Source organism: Emys orbicularis, chromosome 4 (assembly GCF_028017835.1).
Source record: "Emys orbicularis isolate rEmyOrb1 chromosome 4, rEmyOrb1.hap1, whole genome shotgun sequence".
Lineage (NCBI taxonomy): Eukaryota > Metazoa > Chordata > Testudines > Emydidae > Emys > Emys orbicularis.
Window position 1 is genome coordinate 72295311 of NC_088686.1, and position 20334 is coordinate 72315644.

General features: G+C 47.9%; 1 protein-coding gene across 1 annotated transcript in view; it reads left to right on the top strand.

Annotated features, from left to right (window-relative positions):
• PLEKHH1 (pleckstrin homology, MyTH4 and FERM domain containing H1) overlaps positions 1-20334 on the top strand; it is an 88989-nt gene that overhangs the window by 62273 nt on the left and 6382 nt on the right. Inside the window, exons 22-26 of the mRNA XM_065403793.1 lie at positions 11-166; positions 4482-4582; positions 7355-7496; positions 9087-9229; positions 18924-19053. Of these exons, the coding sequence (XP_065259865.1) occupies positions 11-166; positions 4482-4582; positions 7355-7496; positions 9087-9229; positions 18924-19053 (672 nt within the window). The remainder of the gene's footprint in view (positions 1-10; positions 167-4481; positions 4583-7354; positions 7497-9086; positions 9230-18923; positions 19054-20334) is intronic.

Below are 20334 nucleotides of genomic sequence, written 5' to 3' on the forward strand. Positions count from 1 at the left end.
TCCATTTCAGGTCGTGGGTTTTGATGGTTCCTCAACAGTGGATGAGTTCCTCCAGCGGCTGAACCAGGAGACAGGAATGAGGAAACCATCCCACACTGGGTTTTCCCTCTTCACAGATGATCCTTCTGGCAGGGATCTGGAGCACTGCCTGCAGGGCAATGTGAAGGTAATTCCCTCCCCACTAGTCTAATCAAGACAAAGCAAGAGTTAAAGCCTAGTGAGGAGCCTTGACTTTCTTAGCAAAAGTAGAACTTGCCTTGTCTTGACTAGAGTGTTACATGGTGTTGGTCAGAATGAGCTAGCTAGCACGATCTAACATTACACTTTTAGATGTTAGTCAAGACAAGTTCCTGTTGTGTTTTGGGATGCCAGGTACATCTAGTTCAAACTCAGTGACCGAATTGATAAATACACACATACCATCTCTTGACGAAGGTACCAGATACTTCCTTCAATGTTACTGAATATGCCCTAACTTTCCATTGACAACAGTGCAGCCAGTTACTCCTAGGGGAATTCTGCGCCAAAAAAATTAAAAATTCTGCGCACAATATTTTCAAATTCTGCAAAATTCTGCATATTTTATTTGTCAAAATAACACAATATAAGCACACCAGTTTCAATTATTTTTGGTCATTTTTTTTCAAAATTCCTGTCAGCAAGTATGTCTGTAACAATACAGACAACAAAAAAGATTCAAGAAATGTTTTTTGACAAATAGATTCCTTACTAGGCAAATTAATACAGAATTCTGACGAATAATTCATTTAAACTACAATACAGAACTGTATTTCCCGCACCCCTCAGAAGCAGTGCAAAGACTTGGGGGAGTCAGGGGTAACAGAGGAGCTGAGGGAGAGGGAAGTAATTTCTGGGAAGGATCCTGGATGTGAACTTGAAGGGTTGTTGGGTATGGGTGGGAAAAGTATGGAACAGGTTTTTTGTGAGGGTGGGGAGAGATTGTTAGGGAGCTTCCCTCATGCAGACCCTAGCTGACTTCTAGCCTCTCCCATTCAGTCAGGCACATCTGATTCTGTTCCTACGTGTCCCTCCAGCCCCACTCAGACACCCACTCCCCTCCCCATCCCCATGTGTCCCTGCACCCCCTCCCCTTGTCCCCATGTGTTTCTGCCCCCAGTCAGCCATCCTCCTGTCTCTATGTGGCCCTGCACCTCCTCCCCCATCCCCATGTGGCCCTCCACCTCCCTTCCCCCTGTGGCCCTGTGCCTCAACTCCCATTCAGTCCCTGCCCCAGTCTGTCCTCCCCCACTAGCTCTTATGAGCCCCCATCTGACCCCCCAGCTCCCCCACTCTGTCTGTCTCCCCATAGCCCCTGTCTCCTGACCTGGCCTGACAGGTGCTATGAAGAAGGCAGGCTCTTTCTCTTTCTTAGATGGCCAGGAACGGCTGCTCTGTTCTATCACGCAGCATCCTCTGGTGGGAAAAAGGCAGAACTGCAGCAACTTCCCAGCAGAAGCTTTTTTCTTCACAAAAAATTAAAAATATGCACAGTTCAATAATTATGTGTGTGCACAGTGGCACAGAATTCCCCCAGGAGTAAGCCAGTGTAGGAGAATACAAGCATTTAAGACAACATGAGAAGTTTCACTCAGTGCAAGAAGAGACCTCACATCCAGAGTTTCTGTATGTAGATATCACTCACACTCAGTTTGATGGCTGGCTGGTTAACTGGGTGGCATAATGGCTATGCCTTGTAGAGACCAAATTTTGTCAGTGACTTTGGAGAGCCCATCCTCCCTGTTGGCATAAGGGTTGCACTTGCATCTAAGATACAACTTATGCCACCTAGAGATTGATGGAGCAACATTAGCAATGGCAGCTTTGAAGAGGACTCGCATCCCAGCTGCATGGAATTTGTTGCTGTGGCAAAGTTAGAGAACATCAGAGGGTTAAAAGTACTTTACAGAGTAGGAAGAAAATGCTTCAGTGACTTGCTGAGGTGTAGCGGGGTGAACACCCACTCCAGCCCTGAAGGGGTTGGAAAAGCCCTGCAGAGGGCTGGGGCTGTGGAAGGGAGCAAAACCCCTGCTGATTGGCGAAGTGGCTGCAGCTGGGGCCACGCCCCAAACAGAGCAACTTGGCCTTATATGAAGGCCAGGGCAGCCAGAAGCTGAGGAGTCTCCCTCTGACTGGAGAGAGAGACAGGCCTGGCTGCAGGGAGCTCACCCCGGGACCTAGAGTGAGGCAGGGCTGGGGAAAGGCCTTGGGGGCTGGGAAGCCCTAGGCCAGCAACTCCCCAGGCTGCAGGGCCTGGTCCTAGGCCCACATAGGTATTGGGGTTGCAGAGGGGCAGCCTGAGGGTGGGTAAAGGCAGCCAGTCCAAACCCCTTGTTGCCTGTGATGATTGGCTGATAGACTGCAGTCTGCCCCAGGGCGTGGGGGCTAGATGGTGACTGGCGGTAGCTATGACTGAGGTGACGTGGGGATAGGGGGTGGGGTCTCCCCTGGGTGGGGAGACCCAGAGAGACAGAGTGGGGTACTGCCAAGAGGGCAGCACCCAAGCCAAGGGCACCGGGGTCTGGGAGGGACATGGGGCCAACGACAGGCAGGACACCTGGCCTGCAGAGGGCGCTGTGGTGACTGGTGAGCTAATTCCCGAGACAACCAGCAGGAGGCGCCGCAGGGGTGAGTCTGCACCTGATTACAAGAGGAAATGCCGCAGTGAAATCCAAACAAGTGATTCTCTTTTTCAGCCTGATATAGCTGATATGATCATGAGCTTTGTTGGTGATAGAAACACGATTTAGGAAGATGGAATGTTAGAGTGCCCAATGGGGTCCTAGACAACCAAGGGCACTAGCTCAGTTGGTTTGGGTATTATCCAAGGGGTCCTCAAACCTTAACTCAGGGAGTTGGGATGTTTGATCAGTTAACCCAAGTAGCCTCTTATGCTCTTCACTTGTCCTTTATTGCTATGTTAAGGAGGAAATAGATCTTTACTGGACTGTTGCAAAAAGAGTGGAGTAATTTGGAGAAGGTAACTAGAACTGCAGTGTTTAATAGATGAGAGACAAGGTGGGTGAGATAATGTCTCTTATTGGACCAACTTCTGTAATGAGAGAGACAAACTTACACAGAGCTCTTCTTCAGGTCTGGGAAACATGGTCAGAGTGTCACTGCTAAATACAAGGTGGAGCAGATTGTTTAGCACAAGTAGTTAACACATATTTCAAGGGACCATTCAAGGTGAAGTGGCCAGTTAACACCCTTCTAGTCATAGGAGGGAAAATAAAGGGGGGGGGAGGGGAAAAGGCAGCTTGGTGAGGGGTTGTTCGTGGGTTATAGATTGGTGTAATAAGCCATAAATCCAGTGTCTCTATTCACTCCATGATTTTTAGTGTCTAGCAAAGTTATGAAGTTAAGCTCTCAGGTTCGTCTTTTGAAAGTGTTGTGCAGATTTCCTCTGAGAGTGAGGACTGGGAGGTCAGATATAGAGTGATCACTTTGTGAAAAGTGTTCACCCAAGGTAATATGGTGTCTTTGGGCTGGTCCACACTAACCCCCCAGTTCGAACTAAGATACGCAACTTAGCTGAAGTCGAAGTACCTTAGTTCGAACTTAAAGGTACTTACCAAAGGTCCACACGCGGCAGGCAGGCTCCCCCGTCGACTCCGCGTACTCCTCTCGCCGAGCAGGAGTACCGGCATCGACGGCGAGCACTTCCGGGATCGATTTATCGTGTCTAGACAAGACGCGATAAATCAATCCCAGAAGATCGATTGCTTACCGCCGAACCCGGAGGTAAGTATAGACGTACCCTCAGTCTGTCTTCATTTTCCTGTGTGAGTTTATTTGAGAGCATAGTGATTGTCTAGTTTCACACACACAGTTGTTATTGGGGCATTTAGTGCACTGGATAAGGTGCACATGTTGTGATAGGCATGTGTAGGACCCAGGGGTCTTGAAAGGTGTGTTGTGGGGGATGTTGATCATTGTAGCAGGAGAGATATGTCAGCAGGTTTTGCATCTGTTGTTTTGGCAGGGTCTGCTGCCACTTTGAGTTGGTGTGCCCTGCTGTGGAGAAGCTTGCTTCTGATGATGAGCTTGGAAAGGCTGGGCGGTTGTTGAAGGCCAGAGGAGTTATTTGTTATTATTAAAGATAGGTCTGAGATGCAAAGTTGGGATCCAGTTCCAAACTTTCTAAGATTTGGTGATACCCAGGATCCCGGGTATCAGATCCAGGATCTGTTATATAGACACAGGCCATTCATGGAGTTTGCACGGGACTGGAATTCACATCCAAACTTCCCCCTAGGTTTGGATCTGGAGTTTTCAATTGGCCAATCTCTAGTTATGTGTTGTCTAGCAGAAAAAAAGGTATGGTTGAATTGTATGTCATTTCCTGGCCGAATGTGTTCTTGATCCACTCTCTCCTTCGCATACCCAAACCCCACAAAGTTTGTTTGCTTACTTTTCATTCAAGCCTTGAGTCAGCTTGTCTCTCTGTGATCTCTTTACAGATCTGTGATGTTATTTCAAAATGGGAACAAGCCTTGAAAGAACTGCATCCTGGGAAATATGAAGGTAGCACAAGAATAGTGAAGCTGACCTATAAAAGCAGGTATTGTGCATAGTTTCAGGGAAACACAACTTGGGTGAGGTAATATCTTTTATTGGAGCATCTTCTGTTGGTGAGAGAGACAAGTTTTCTAGCTACACAGAGCTCTTCCTCAGGTCTGAGTAATTTGAGGGAGTCATCATTAAATATTTATTGAGAGCAGTGATCCGCCTACAGGGCCTATAACTTTTTACAATACACCTCTACCCCGATATAACGCGGTCCTCGGGAGACAAAAAATCACACCGCGTTATAGGTGAGACCGCGTTATATCAAACTAGCTTTGACCCCCTTCCCCCCCGTTCCTTGTTCCCTGACTGCCCCCTCCAGAGACCCCTGTCCCTAATCACCTCCAGGACCCCACCCCCTACCTAACCCCTCGTCCCCTGACTGCTCCGACCTCTATCCACACACCCCACCCCCTGACAGGCACTCACCGGCAGTGGCGGGAAGCGGAGCAACGTGACCCCAGCCCACTCCACTTCCCCACCACCGGTGAGTGCGGGGAGGATGGGGAAAGGACGCCCTCCGCACTCACCAGCCGCGGGAAGTGGAGCGATGCAGCCCCAGCCCCAGCTCCAGGTGTGTTGCTGGGGGGAGCGGGAGGCTGTTGGGGAAAGATCCCGCACTCACCTGCGGCGGGAAGCAGAGCGCTGCGGCTGGGAGCTGTTGGAGTGGAGCGGGCTGGGGCCGGGTTGCTCCGCTTCCGCCACTGCCGGTGAGTGTGGGGTGCGGGATCCCTTCTCCCAGGCCCCCTCCCCCAGCGACAAGGCTGGGGCTGGGGCGAGGGAAGCGGAGCGGGCTGCTCCCGGCCCCCCACTAATCCCCCAGGCCACTCTAGGACTGCGAGCCCCCCAAAATTGCCCCCCCCACAGCTCCTGCCTCCTAGACCCTGGGGGGGAGGGGTGACGTCCCGGACTGCCCCTGAGACCCTCTGCCCCTTATCCAACCCCTCAGCCCTGGCCCGGCCCGGCACCCTTAACACGCTGCTCAGAGCAGCGTGTCAGAGCTTTACCACGTTGTATGCGAACCCGTGTTATATCGGGTCGCGTTATATCAGGGTAGAGGTGTACTGTTAGAACTGGCAGAACTTGCTTAGGGCTGGTCTGCAGATGAAAACTAATCCAGAATAATGTAAAGCTGCTTGTCTTTACTTCCAAGGCCCTTCATGACCCATCCCCACCATATCATTTCTCATTCAGTATTGAAAAGTCAGTTTCCCACGTTCAATTGGCCCATGACGTCAGCCTCCATCACCACAAAGTTTTAAAACCAGCATCCTCATGCTGTGTCTCGTATTTGAGAGAAATTCCCCATAAACATGTGCAAAACTAACTCCTTATCCACATTAAATCCATCCTCAAAACTCTGCTTTGTTGGGAGGCCTACAAAAAAAATTGACAATAGTTAGGTGGCTGGTGTTCTGACCAATATGGTCTCATTGTTTCCTTGTATTCTCCCCGTCTGTCTGTCTCCAGCTTTTGTCTTATACTTAAATTGTAAGCTCCTTGGGGCTTTGTATGTTTTGTGTTAGTACAGCACCTAGCATAATAGAGTTCTGGTCCATTACTGGGGCTTGTGGGTTCTATAATACAAATAAATAATAAGCTCATTAACTATTCCTGATTAGCTTAATCAACTTTTAATCCACTCTTATTCCAGAATAAGTGTGTCCACACATGGAGTTAATTTTGAATAAAACACTCGTATTCTGGAATAAAAGTATCCACACATGGAGCTAATCAGGAATAGCTACCCCAGAAAAATTCCCTGTGTAGACAAACCCTTAGTCTGGCTGCATTCCATTCCCAAATGTATGGGAAGGGGTATATGGGCGAAAGATAAAATCAATACACTGTGAAAGATATAATAGACTTAGTACCAAATAAAAACTAGATACAGTACAACTAAAGTTTTGTGTAGCTCCATCCAGACAGACTGGATCCTGAAACAAAATTAAATAATACATACTACATAAGAGGAAGAGAGAATTGAAAAAGCATAGGTCTACCTTGCCGGGGGGAAATGTAGGCTGCCGGAGCCTTGCAATGAAACGAAGTCATTGGGACAAGAAAGCCCGTTCTAAATGGCAGGAGCTGCACAGGAGGATGCGCTTGTATGACACAGAGAGATGCTAGATGAGATGGGACAGTAGGGAAGTAGGAGGCAGAGATCCATAGGGAGAGCTGCACTGAGTTCATGGTGGGCTTCATACACAAGAAGGACATTTCTGAAGTGGACTCTGAAAGGAATAGGGAGCCAATGGAGAGCTGTCTGTGGGTGAGGTGAGACCATCCTTTTGAAGGGTTCCACACTGCTGGCAAAAGTAAGCCCTCCTTAGGAACTGAAGAATTAAATATCAAGGTTTTCTGTATCAGCACCCATACACAAGTAAGGGAATGGAACGACAGGTTCATGCAATACTCCCTTCATAGCTTAGTCAGAGCTAGATCTGGATTCTGTGATAGGTGGAGGAGTTACAGGCTATCTAATAAATACCATCTATGTCTGTACTTGACAGAAGGGAATCTCTTCCCCCAGTTTTATAAAATATTGCTAAGCTAACTAGACACTTTCAGTAAATGGATGGCTCACAAACTGGAATGGCTTCAAAAGCTATTCTCCTTGTTTGTGAACAGAGGGCTTTAGTCTTCAGGGCTCTCAGCACAACTCCTTTCTAATGCACAAAACTCACTTTGAAAATAATGGTTATTTCAACTCTGTTCGCAGCTAGTGCCTGGTACCTTTTCTCCTCTGCATTTCTCTCCTTTTTAGATTGTATTTTCGAAACCAGGCAAAAGGTGAGACAGATAGAGAGCGGTTGCTGCTGGCCTTCCAGGTCAGCAGTGAAATAGCCCGTGGGAGGTTCCCTGTCAATAAGGAGCTGGCTCTGGAAATGGTGGCTTTGATGGCTCAGGTGAGCAACCAGCCCAGTGTGCTGTGGGATTAACACTTTTTTTAAATATTTAACACTATTATAAATGCTGGCGGTGAAGCGGGGTTTGGGAATGGAGGCTGACAGCTCATTACCTCACGACCCCCTGAGGGTCACAACCCCCAGTATGAGAACCCCTGCGCTAGGGAAACCAACACTTTAGGCTTTATTTTGGACTGTCCAAAGAGGAAGATGTGGTATCTGGTGATGTTCTTTCGTCAATGTCTTTATTTCTGTTCTATAAAGACCCTGGGGCAGAAGGATAGGAGAAAATTCACACCTCTTTCCCCACATGCTACAATGACTGCCATTTTCATGTGCTCTATTGTAGGTGTAAGTTCTGTTGCCCAGTTAGTTGGGCTGCACATCAGCCAAGCTGTACATTGCATTTCCTCAGTTAAGCAATTATGGCTGGTACAACAGAGATGGTGTTTCTTATCAAACTGCTCACACTCGTGCCAAAGCAACATCACTCAAGTAAATTATTCACCATAAACAGTGAAAAACTGAAACTAAGCTAAGAAGCAGCGTTATCCATGTGCAACGGTCTCAATACAAAAAGAGGGGATAAGGTAGTTTGTGCCATTGGCATAAGATCCCTTTGAGACCTCACGTCAATGGGGAACATAGGCGGCGAGTTATATGGGCCCATACTCCACCAATATTAAGGAAGGTGGGCCTGGCTCCACCAATGTTTGGGCTTATATTTTCAGAGCCGTCCCGTCCATAGGATGGACCGGGGCAACCGCCCCAGGCCCTGTGCTTTTGGGGGCCATGCGCTTTAGGGGGATGCTGGCAGCAGCGAGCGACCTGGCCCCAGCCTGCCCCACTCGGACCTGCCTCTTCCCGCCCCCGCCTCTTCCCGCCCCTGCCTCGCCCCCACTCCATCCCTTCCCCCAAGCCCCCGCCTCACCCTACCTCTTTCTGGCTTCTGCCCCCTCCCCTGAGCCAGCAGAGCGGGGCGGGCTGGGACCGGGTCACTTGCTGCTGCCAGCGCCAGGCCCCCTGCTAACCCCCCAGGCTGCCCTGGACCCCGCGTCCCCCTGAAGGCAGTTGGTCTGTCCTACGGATGGCACGGCTCTGCTTGGACCCATTCTGGGCACCACCAAAAATTATACAAACCTGGCACCCATGGTGGGGAATCCCCTCTCTACCCAGCCCATGCTCTTAAGAGCCCTGACATGCTGGGGATTGTGGGGAACGGCTGGCACAGGAGGGAGCAGAGCCATTTCTACCAGCAGAGTTCCCTTAAGCAGGGAGAAATCTCCACCAGCTACCTCTAGCAACCATGCACTGCAGCAGACTGGGAAATCTTGCTTATGTTGTTTACAAATAAGCTGGTTTCTTATTGGCCAATTGGGGTGGGGTGGGGGGGAAATAGCAATACATAGAGATCAGTTTTCTGGCACACAGTGGCTGGCCCAAATCTTGTTTCACGCTCCACAGACTAAGAAATTTCCTGGGCAGGCCTATCCCCAAGAGTCACTTGCTGTGTATGGAAAGGATATTGGTGCAAGAACTTGTCATTTTTCACTGTGATATAAACCAATACCCTTTAACATTCTGGTGCAGGTGGAATATGGAGACTTGGATCGACCAGTATCTTCAAGCCCTGGGGGGACACCACAGTCCAAAATGCAACATCTTCTCCAACAGATCTTGGAGAAATTCTATCCCAAACGTTACAAACAAAACATTACCCCTGAGCATCTCAGGTGAGACTAAAACAGGCCATGTTCAGTTATATAAAATTTTGCTGTGGGGAAAAAAAAAAGGTCACTTGCTACTACAAAATACATCCATCCCTTTTCTTATTTAGAAAGAAAGTTTAAAGAGAAACTGTCAAGAGACGTGAAGTCCACAAATCTATTTTGAGTTCAGCATATAAGTATAAAAAGAACTCAGATCCCAGTCAATAGATGCCCTTGAAAGATGATATACAAGCCAACCTAGACTAAAACAGCATTCGCAAACAAGCCACCCTTCTACGCACAAAGGAAACCAGTCTAAAAAACCCGTTACCCACCTTGGCTCCAACAATCCTGATATGCCCAAAATCAAAATCCATGCCCTGCCTGAACTCCCCCCAAACCACAACTCTCTCCAAATGGCTGGCCAAATAGATGGGCTTTGAAGTATGCCCTAAAGTTCAACAAATCTGGGCTTCTTTGGCCATGAGAGAGTGAATTCTGAAGTCTAAGCGTCACTTTAAAAAAAAAAAAAGAATCCACATCTGTACCAACTAAGCTATAGCTCAGGGGCCTCCACTGATCTCCGCTATGTTGCCGGGGGAGCAAGGCAGTCTCCCAGATAGGCAGGTCCCAAGCCTTTTAAGGGCTTTATTGATCAGAACTAATATATTAACTCCACCTGGGAATGAACTGGTGCAGATTTCATATTCTCATAGCAAGACATGCTGCTTAACAAAGAGTCTATGGCCCTCTGCACCAGCTGCAGTTTCCAAGTTGACTTAAGTTGTAGTCCCATGTGGAAAACATTACCACAGTCTACTTGTGAAGTGACTGATGATGATGATGGTACTAAGGTACGCACCTCTCCTTGGGAGAAGACAGCCTGGGTTAGACAGGCTTCTACCACATGGAAGAAAGCTACTATTTGAGATTTTGCAGATACTGTTGCACAGTTTCTAGCACAATGGGGTTCTGGTCAGTGACTGGGGCTCCTAGGAACTATCACAATACAATAATAATGTGGAAGCAAAGAACCTCTTTATCTCCTGCACAACCATGGCATAGGATCCTACCAAATCACTAACTAACATTTTGAAAAAAGGAAGCCTTTGTTAAAAATTCAACAACATCACCCCTTCAGTTAAGGTGTGGGAGCTTCCAATATAGATCCTCTGAGACTCTACATTTGGGTTATTACATTTTCCTCCTTTAACTCTTTCCACTGTTTCTGTTCTCCATCACTCCCTATCCTGAACTGCTGTGCAATATTGCGCTGCACTGCTAAACTGTTGTGCTTTTGTTACAGAGGGGGCTGAACTTCTATGGCGGGTGAAGTGAATCCTATATTTTAGACAGACAGTTAAAAGAACATTATTAAGGTTGCAAAGTCAAGCACTCAACAGTTAGAAAATGCCAGAATTAAGGTTGTCTTAGTTGAGCCCCCTGGTGCATATGCATTATGATACAGTCTTTAGATACATTATTGCATACTGTTCCTCCCTACAGGATCCCTGCCTCATTCAGTGCACAATCAATGAGCAGCTACTCAATATTTTATTTTCTCCACATTTTCAATGTGTGGCCCCAGGCCACATTTACTGCTCACTATTCAAATCCTGTTCCGAAGACAGAATTGTTAATTTCTTCCAAGGTGGACTGATTTAAATGAAAGTGATTTAAATTAGGAAGCAGAAAACTTTGATTTAAATCAAGAATTTTAATCTTGTTTTGCATTTGTACTTCAGTTACTTTCCTAAAGAAAAGTTGATTCTGATTGGTTGATAACTAATCAAACGTTGATTTGTAACTAAATATAGCCTTTACACTAAATTTGGTGATTCTTTTTGCTTTCTTCTTTCTTGGTAGTCCATCGAATCCGATGATGACAAATCTGTGCAGATCATCAGTTGTTGGTCTTACGGTGTGCCCTCTGGTGACTGTACAAGCCAATTCTAGAGGTGCACATTTTGCTGCAGATGGTGCATGGGAAGTTCGCGGTCAGTGGATTGTGCGCTGCTGATGCTCTGTGACGTCGTTCGCGTGCCTCTTGTAGACACCGGCAGCGGTCTTCCTCAAAGGTGATGCAGGTATTTCTGACTGTTGCACGCCACTGTGTTCTGTCGCTGGCGGCGTCCTCAAGGTCCCTAGATTTGATACTGCTGTACTGCAGATTGGCTTTGATGGTGTCCTTGTAACGTTTCCGTGGATGACCTATATGCCGGATGCCCTGGGAGAGCTCACCATACAGAAGCTGGCGGGGGATTCTGTTGGCATCCATGCGGCTGACATGACCGGTCCAACGTAGCTGTGACTTCATGATCATCATTTCGATGCTTGTCATCTGGGCTCTCTCGAGGACCTCGAGATTGGGCACTTTGTCTTGCCAGCGGATCTTCATGATGTTGCGGAGGCAGCGCATGTGAAATGCTTCGAGCTGCTTGATGTGACGCCTATATAGTGTCCATGTTTCGCACCCGTACAAAAGAGATGAAAGAACAACAGCTCTGTACACAAGCAGTTTTGTTAACATCCGGATGTTGTGGTGATTTAAAACTTTGACACGCAGACAGCCAAGTGCCTGGCTTGCTTTGGATATTCGTGCATTGATCTCATTATCCAGTGATCCATCACTGGATATGACACTACCCAGATATTTAAAGTTCTCCACTACTTTCAGCTGAGTGCCGTCGATGGAGATACTCGGGACAGAAGCATTTGATCCAGGTGCAGGTTGATGGAGAACTTCTGTCTTTCCGAGGCTGATAGTTAGTCCGAAAAGTTGCGAGGCCTCTGCAAACTTCTTGACAATGTGCTGAAGATCATTTTCAGTGTGAGCCATGAGGGCACAGTTGTCAGCAAAGAGTGCCTCAAGAAGGAGTTTCTGCACTGTCTTAGTCTTTGCATTCAGGCGACGGAGTTCAAAAAGTGAACCATCGTGCCGGTATTTCAAGTATATACTTCAGTCCAGATCTTTCAGTGCATGGTTAAGGACACATGCAAAGAACAGGTAAAATAGGACAGGAGCGAGAACACATCCTTGTTTCACACCGTTGGTGATGTTAAAGGGGGCTGATGTGGCTCCATCAGACAATACTTCGCCTGTCATGAAAAAGGCGTATAATCTGGACAAATTGTCTTGGGCAGCCAAGTCGTGTTAGAATGGTCCAAAGGGCTTCCCTGTTGACAGTATCAAACGCCTTTGTCAGATCTATGAAGACAGCATACAGGTGCATGTTCTGTTCAATGCACTTCTCTTGTATTTGTCTGACAGCAAACACCATGTCGACTGTGCTCCGGCCAGGTCGAAAACCACATTGACTTTCAGGTAGATTTGCCTCGGAAATACTGGCTATTAGGCGGTTCAAGATGATGCGGGCGATGATCTTCCCTCCAACAGAGAGGAGGGATATGCCTCTATAGTTTCCACATTCTGCTTTGCTGCCTTTGTTCTTGAAAAGAGAGACAATAGTAGCATCACAAAGGTCCTGTGGTATGTTTTCATCCTCCCAGATGTTGATGATCACGCTGTGGAACGCTGCTAGTGCTGCTGGACCTGCTGCTTTATATATCTCTCCTGGTATCCCATCTTTTCCAGGAGCTTTCCCTGAACTCATCTGGCTAACCGCTTTCTTAATCTCATCTATAGTGGGCGGAAAGTCAAGATCTGTCAGAGCAGGTTGTTGTGGAATTCCATTAAGGACATTATTATTCACGGTTGATCGTCTATTGAGAAGGTTGCTAAAGTGTTCTCGCCATTTTTCGTTGATGCCTTCTTTATCTTTAATCAGCATTGTGTTGTCTAATGAGAGCAATGGGGTGGTCCTTGGTTTAAAGGGTCCATAGACAGTCTTAATAGCACTAAAGAACATCTTTAAGTTGTGGGTCTCAGCATAGTGCTCAATTTCTTTGGCTTTGCTCTCCCACCAGTTGTCTTGTATCTGACGGAGGTCTTTCTGTGTTTTGCTCTGAAGGTACTTGAAATGGTCCCATTTAGAGACTGAGGAGGGGTCATTCTGCCATTCGATAAAGGCTTTTCTCTTTACTTCCAATGCTGAGCATATTTCTTCTTGGTTCTCATCAAACCAATCCTGACGTGTTCTTTTCTTTGGTCCAAGAGATGTTATTGCTGTGTCAGTCACTATCTGCTTGAACTGGTCCCACTTTTCGGTTACAGTACCGATCAGTTGTCCGTGGGGATGTCAGTTTGTCATCAAGACTCTTCTGGAATTTGTTGAAACATTGAGCATCCTTCAGTTTGGCTATATTGAAAGCAGGTCGCACATGCTTAGGGCGTTTGTGCCGAGAAGGAACGATGTAGAGTTGAAGAGACGTCCTGACTAATCTGTGATCTGTCCAGCATGCTGCGCCTCGCATTACTCTGGTAATCAGTACGTCTCAGATGTCTCGCCTTCTAACAATGGCATAATCAGATGCCACTATTTGGACCTAGGGTGCATCCACGTCGTTTTGTATTTGTCCGCTTGTCGGAACAGAGTGTTGGTTATGGTCAGGTCATTTTCAGAACAAAGACTCAAAAGAAGTAGCCCATTACTGTTCATTTTGCCTACACCATGTGGCCCGATTACTCCTTTCCAGTTCTCACTGTCAGCCCCGACTCGGGCATTGAAATCTCCAAGTAGGAGTAGTTTATCTGTTACAGGTGTGGCCTTGATCAGTCTGTCGAGATCTTCATAGAATTGTTCCTTTGAGTTGTCAGAGCATGTTAAAGTGGGTGCATATGCACTGATGATGGTGACATGACGTTTCGCATTTAGTGGGAAGCGTAGCTTCAGCAATCTTTCATTGATACCCACTGGAAGGTCTGGGAGTTGATGCATCAATAAGGTTTTTATTGCCAGACTAACTCCGTGTATTCTGTCCTCTGTCTCAGTCTTACCCTTCCAGAAGAAGATGTAACCACCTCCTGGTTCACTCAAGAAACCTTCCCCAGGCAATCTTGTTTCACTTAATGCCGCTATATCGATGTTATAACGGACTAGTTCTCGAGCAATGAGGGCTGTCCTTCTCTCAGGTCTTGCAACAGCTTCTCGATCCATGAGGGTACGAACATTCCATACACCAATGGTAAGTTTTCTCAAATTTTTCTTTTGGTTTCGGCCACAGATTGGGTTGAACTGCCAGCCGCGGCTTGCTGGCCAGTTGTTGTAGGGCAGGCAATTTTTAGGCCACCTTTTCTAGGCCCCTCTCTTACTAGGGTGAGCAGTGCTGTCCTGAAGAGGGCTGCTCAGGTGCCTGGGATGCTGCCGGGCAACTCTGCTGCCCCAAGTACAGAGCTGGATGACCACCTATCCACAGGCCGCCTGCGTGCAGGATTGGGACTACGACTCCCAGTGGTAACCTCCACCTGTCGCTTTGCCCCTCCCCCATCGCCGCAGGACTTGGGTAGGATGATGATGATGATTGATGATTTGCACAGGACCTGTGCGTGAAAGCTTTTGAGTGGTAGAGCCGTTGCACGGGAGCAATCCCACTCTCTTGACCTTAGAAGCCAGACACTAGTGGTACGAAAAATCGTCACGACTGGTAACTTCTTTGGTTGCAGTGGATGGCCTTGATATCTTTCGTGCCTCGTCAAGTCCTTCGCTTTCTACAAAGCGTTGCAGAACCGCCTTCTTGGCCATTGGATCTTAGTGATCTCTTTCGCCCAGTCCGCCGGAGCTGACGTCGCATGCAGGGTAGGCATATCCCAAATTCACTGAGCGTTTGAGTCCCATCAGTTACACTCACCTGGTTTGGCCGGCCTGTCGAAGCCGTTGCCCGGGGTGTGGCCGCTGCGCATGCTACGGCTACTTGGAGCCACAGGTGAGAGCTGAGTGACAGGTGGGGACCAAAGTGGACGGACTACCCCCAAAGGGTACGACAAGTCCCCCCCCATCAGGGGTACTACCCCTCCCTGGCCACCCCATACATCCCGATTCTTTTTGCTAACCAGGATACAACTATACACGTTTATTTAAGCAACTACATAGCTTAACATACACTTATTCAGATTCTTAATTTTTACTTTATTACGTTAGGAAATGGGGAATTATGCATTTCTTATTTACTAAATTAATTTTTATACTTGTGATTTGTGTCAAGCTGCTTTTTGATGGAAATTTAAATTCAATTAAATGCACAAAAACAGCATTTTAAAATAAGTTTATTTAACTAATAAACAATCTTAAATGGGCTGGATACAGAAGAAAAAAGTAAATTTATCAAAATATGTTTTGCATTTAAAACCAACTGATTTATTAAACAAAGAAACTATTGTCTGTAATTAGTGAATTGAACTGATTGTTGGTCACCATGTCCCTTAAGATTTTAGAATGAATAGATCTCATCCTCTCAGAGTTAGATTTTATTCATAGATTGGAAGAGGAAAACAAGCTTTCCTGCTTTTTCCAACTTCCAGTCAGTTTTGTAACTTTCAATGAAAGAGTCATTGAACTGAACTCATTGAACAAACCGAAATAAAGGAAATATTCTTGCTGTACCTGCAGAAGGTTGTCAAAAGCTGGGTTAGCACCTCAACAAACTTTGGTTCCAGGTGCTTAGCTAGTGACTTCCACCAGGTCAGTAGATTGATTGTTCTTTAAAATTTGACAGCAAACAGCTTAATATGTTTTTTAATTTAATATAAATTATGTTTATAGATTACAGTCCTTCAACTCACCCTGGGATTTTTATTCCCAGGGGATTTTTCCCATTTATCACTCAGTCTCCACTGCTTTCCCTCTGAGGGGACTTTGGCAGTCCACTGCACCTGCTTCCTGCAGTTTTCTAGCTCTGACTCACCAGGCCACAGGCCCAAATGCCCTTTTTAAACCTAACTGAAGTTAGCTGACCAGGCACAGGGACTCTTTGTGTTCTGTTTGTACAGCTCCCAAGAACAGTGGGGTCCTGGTCCATGATAGGGGCTCCTAGGTGCTGCTATAATAATAAATAAAGTAATAATAACAATTAATATTCACACAGGAACTCTGTGGAAGAGGCAGGGATAGAATCCAGTTGTCCATGGCAACATTCACCTGCCTTAACTATGAGATCATCCTTTCTCTTCCTGCAATTCCCTGCCTCATTCACCATAGATCAGTAGTGGGCAACCTGCCTCATCAGGTTAATACACTGGCGGGCCACCAGACAGTTTGTTTACATTTGCATCCCGCCTGCAGCTCCCAGTGGCCGCGGTTCACTGTTCCCAGCCAAAGGGAGCTGCAGGAAGCGATGCGGGCCACAGGGACGTGCTGGCCACCGCTTCCCGCAGCTCCCATTGGCAAACTGCAGCCACTGGGAGCTGCGGGTGGCTGTGCAAATGTAAACAAACTGTCTGGTGGCCTGCCAGTGGATTACCCTGACGGGCCGCGTGTGGCCCTTGGGCCACAGGTTGCCCACCACTGCCATAGATCTTGCAATTTCTGCAACAAAAGACACAGGATTCCTACAGACATCAGCCTCCTTCACTACAAAATCCTGATCAATGCCCACAGCAGTTCCTTCCTCTGCACTGAATGAGGGAGGGGTCCTGTGGAAAAAATACTGTCATATAATTAAAGATTGTATCATATTGAATATGCACAAGTGGGCCAAATTAAGGTTGCACAGACAACCTTAATTCTGGCATCTCCTGACCTTTGAGTGCTTGACTTTGCAACCTTAATAATGTTCTTCTAATGTCGTTTTTCAATGTGTAATTTCCTAGGTTTTAAATAAACCAAACTGAATAAACAGAAATTCCATCATCCAGCATCATATTGACACCCACATGGTTCATCAGCAGGGTTAGAACCTTTAGATCCACAGCACAGACCTCTGCCACTGGAGCTAATAGAGTAACTGTTAGCAACAATAGGTGTCATCCTACAGGACCAGCACTTGAGGAGGCTGAGACACACCCTTTACCAGTGGTTATCACAGATATTTGCTGACAGCAGGGGAATGGTGAGACTCAGAATCCTTGGTTTCCATTCTAGCCTCTGGAGGGGAGTGTGCTCTAGTGGGCACAGACTTCTGCCTGTTCTCCCACAAGCTTGACTCCTTCTGCCTCATCCCTTCCAATCTGTCCCCAGCCCAGTCCTGTCTTTTCCCCACCCCGTCTCCTTGTCCCAGTCCTATCCTCCTTGCCTACCCTGTGCCAGTCTATATTCCTCAGGCTTCTCATCCCAGACCCTGTCTCCTTGCACAGAAGGTTCTAGTTTCCCCCTCCAGGCTCACTCTTCAAGTCCCAATCTCCCCCTGACTCCCAATCTCAGTCTCCTTGCCCAGCCAGTCCCAGTTCCCATTCCCCATCTTCCCTCCATCTGGCTCCCAGTTTCAGTCTCATCCCCAGGATCTACATCTGATCTCCACTTCCCCTCCCTACTCCCCAGCTCATTGCCCAGTTTACCCTCTCCCTAGCTCATCCCAGTCTCTTTACCCAGACAGTCCTAGTTCTCCCCCTGCACTCCAACTACTTCTCAGATATCTCTCTCCTCCCCCTGCTCTATTCTTCCCCCAAATACTGGTTCCTAGTCCCACATTCCTTATCCAGCCAGTCACAGTCCCCCAAGCTCCTTTTTCAATCTGTGTCCCTTCCCCAGCCAACTGGCTCCAAGTCATCTGCTCCGTTTCCCTTACTGAGTCCCAATCTCCCCCTGGCTCCTAGTCTTAGTCTCCTTGCCCAACAAATTCCAGCTTCCCTTGCCTCCACCCAGTCTTAGTCTCCTTGCTCAAATGCCCAGCCAGTCCCAGTCATCCTTCTTCTAGCCCCATGTCACAGTTTATCTCCTTCCCCCTCATCACACTCCTTGTCCCAATCAAATCCTTTCCTTCCCCTCTGGCATTGCTTTTGTCTCCTCTATATTCAAATATGACAGCTTCCTCCTCCACACTGCCTGGGCATCAGCAGGGGAGTCATTGAGAGCACAGAAGAAACAGTTTCCCTGCTCTCATTTCCAGTGCTCAGCTCCATCCTGGCTCAGAGCACCCTGAAGCAGCAATTACAGGAAAAGTCTGGTCCTGGCCTAGAGCATGCTCAGTGGCTCGGTGAGGATGGCACATGCACACTTTGGTCACAGGAGCTGTGAAGGTATGGAGCACACTCACTTGTTCTGAGAGGATGGCGCATGTGCAGCCTAGTTACACTTTGGAGTTGTGAGATACTCGAGCATGCTCACGGAGGATGGAATCTTTGGAGCGTTTAGTGACTAAAACTGAAGAAGTCTTGGAGCATGTATTTATGACTTGACCAAATCTAGGTAGATTTTCATGGAGATGTGAAAAGGCAGAGCCTTAACACAGAGGCCACTCCCCTGCCAAATTTCAAATCCCTGCTCCAAAGCATGGGGTCGCTGGAGCTTTCAAAAGAAAAGGTCACCAGATTTTTTTTAACCTGGATGAGATAATGTATTTTCCCTTAGCCGCCTCCTCCTAGATGACTGAACCGTTTGGCTAAAATTTTCCTAAAAGATTCAGCTTGAGGCAGATGCCCAGTATGGAAAACTTCAGCCCAAATGGTTTAAAGTCTGACAAACTTATAAACAACTGAATAAGAACTTATCATAGGATGTCTTGGGCAACCTAAATAATAGGCGGTGCTACCGGCTCTGCCTACAGTAGTTTAAAAGACACTTCCAGCCCTTCAGGATGAAAAACACTGTATAAATGTAATGTTATTTTTACAATAAGTTATTTGAAGACATGAGCAAATGTTATAATGTAACTTGGATTCCCACAGGCAGTTGGCTGACAGGCTGGCTACAAAGTGGATGGTGCTGCAGGGATGCTCTCCACTAGAATGCATTAGAATTTATTTGACAGTGGCCCGGAAATGGCCTCTCTTTGGAGCCAAGGTATTTGCTGCGAAGGTAATCACAGGCGGCTTCTTGCTGGAGTACTTTGTTTCTTTACCCCCAAGTTAAACTTGTTCAGCTTAGGTACTATTACAATCTTTGCTAAAAGAGCTCATACCTCATGGGGGAAACTCCTCTCTTCCCCCCCCCCCCCACACACCTTTGGAAGTTATTTAGAGGTACAGCACTTTCCATACCATTCCATCTGGCTGACCAAGCTGTATTTAGTTTCCCATCTGTTTAGATGGAATAGAGAAGACAAATATGTTTTAGAGACACTAGGGGTTGCTAGAGTGCCACAAATTACACACTGAAGCTCTTAGGAGTCAGAACTTGTCTACCAAACACTTAGTTTGTGGCAGGCTGGAGTGCAAATCTCCCCTCCACTAGCCTGCTAGGCACTAATTGTCTACATGAACCCTGCTGCGACACCATAAAAGTTCCCTAGTGGGCAGCAGTAAGGCCTACACCAGAGGTGGGCAAACTACGGCCCGCGGGCCACATCCGGCCCATGGGACCGTCCTGCCTGGCCCGTGAGCTCCCAGCTATGGAGGCTGTTCCCCCTCCCCTGCAGCCACGCCGCCGGGTGGGCAGCGCTCTGGGCGGTGGGGTTGCGCACTCCTGCTGATGGCGGGTGGCACGGCTGCCAGACACGCTGCTCTGAGCGGCATGGTAAGGGGGCCGGGTCCAGGGGGTTGGATAAGGGGCGGAGGTCCCAGGGGGCAGTCAGGGGACAGGGAGCAGGGGGCGGTTGGATGGGGCGGAGGTTCTGGGGGGCGGTCAGGGGACGGGGGACAATTGGATAAGCGTGGGAGTCCCAGGGAGGCCTGTCGGGGGTGGGGAACAGGGGGGGGTTGGATAGGCATGGGGTCCCGGGAGGCCTGACAAGGGGTGGGGGTGTGGATAGGGGTCAGAGCAGTCAGGGGACTGGGAGCAGGGGGGGGTTGGCTAGGGTGTGGGGTCCTGGGGGCGGGGGGTTCCAGGAGGGGGCGGTTAGGGGACAAGGAGCAGGGGAGGTTGGATGGGTCGGGGGTTCTGGGTGGGACAGTCGGGGGTGGGAAGTGGGAGGGGTTGGATAGGGGGCAGGGGCCAGGCTGTTTGGGGAGGCACAGCCTTCCCTACTTGGCCCTCCATACAGTTTTGCAATCCCAATGTGGCCCTCGGGCCAAAAAGTTTGCCCACCCCTGTTCTACACGGACGGACACTTAGTACGCAGCAGGCTAATGCAGGGCAGATTTACATGCCAGCTTGCTGCAAACTGTGTGTTTGTGTAGACAAACCCTTATGGATCAATAC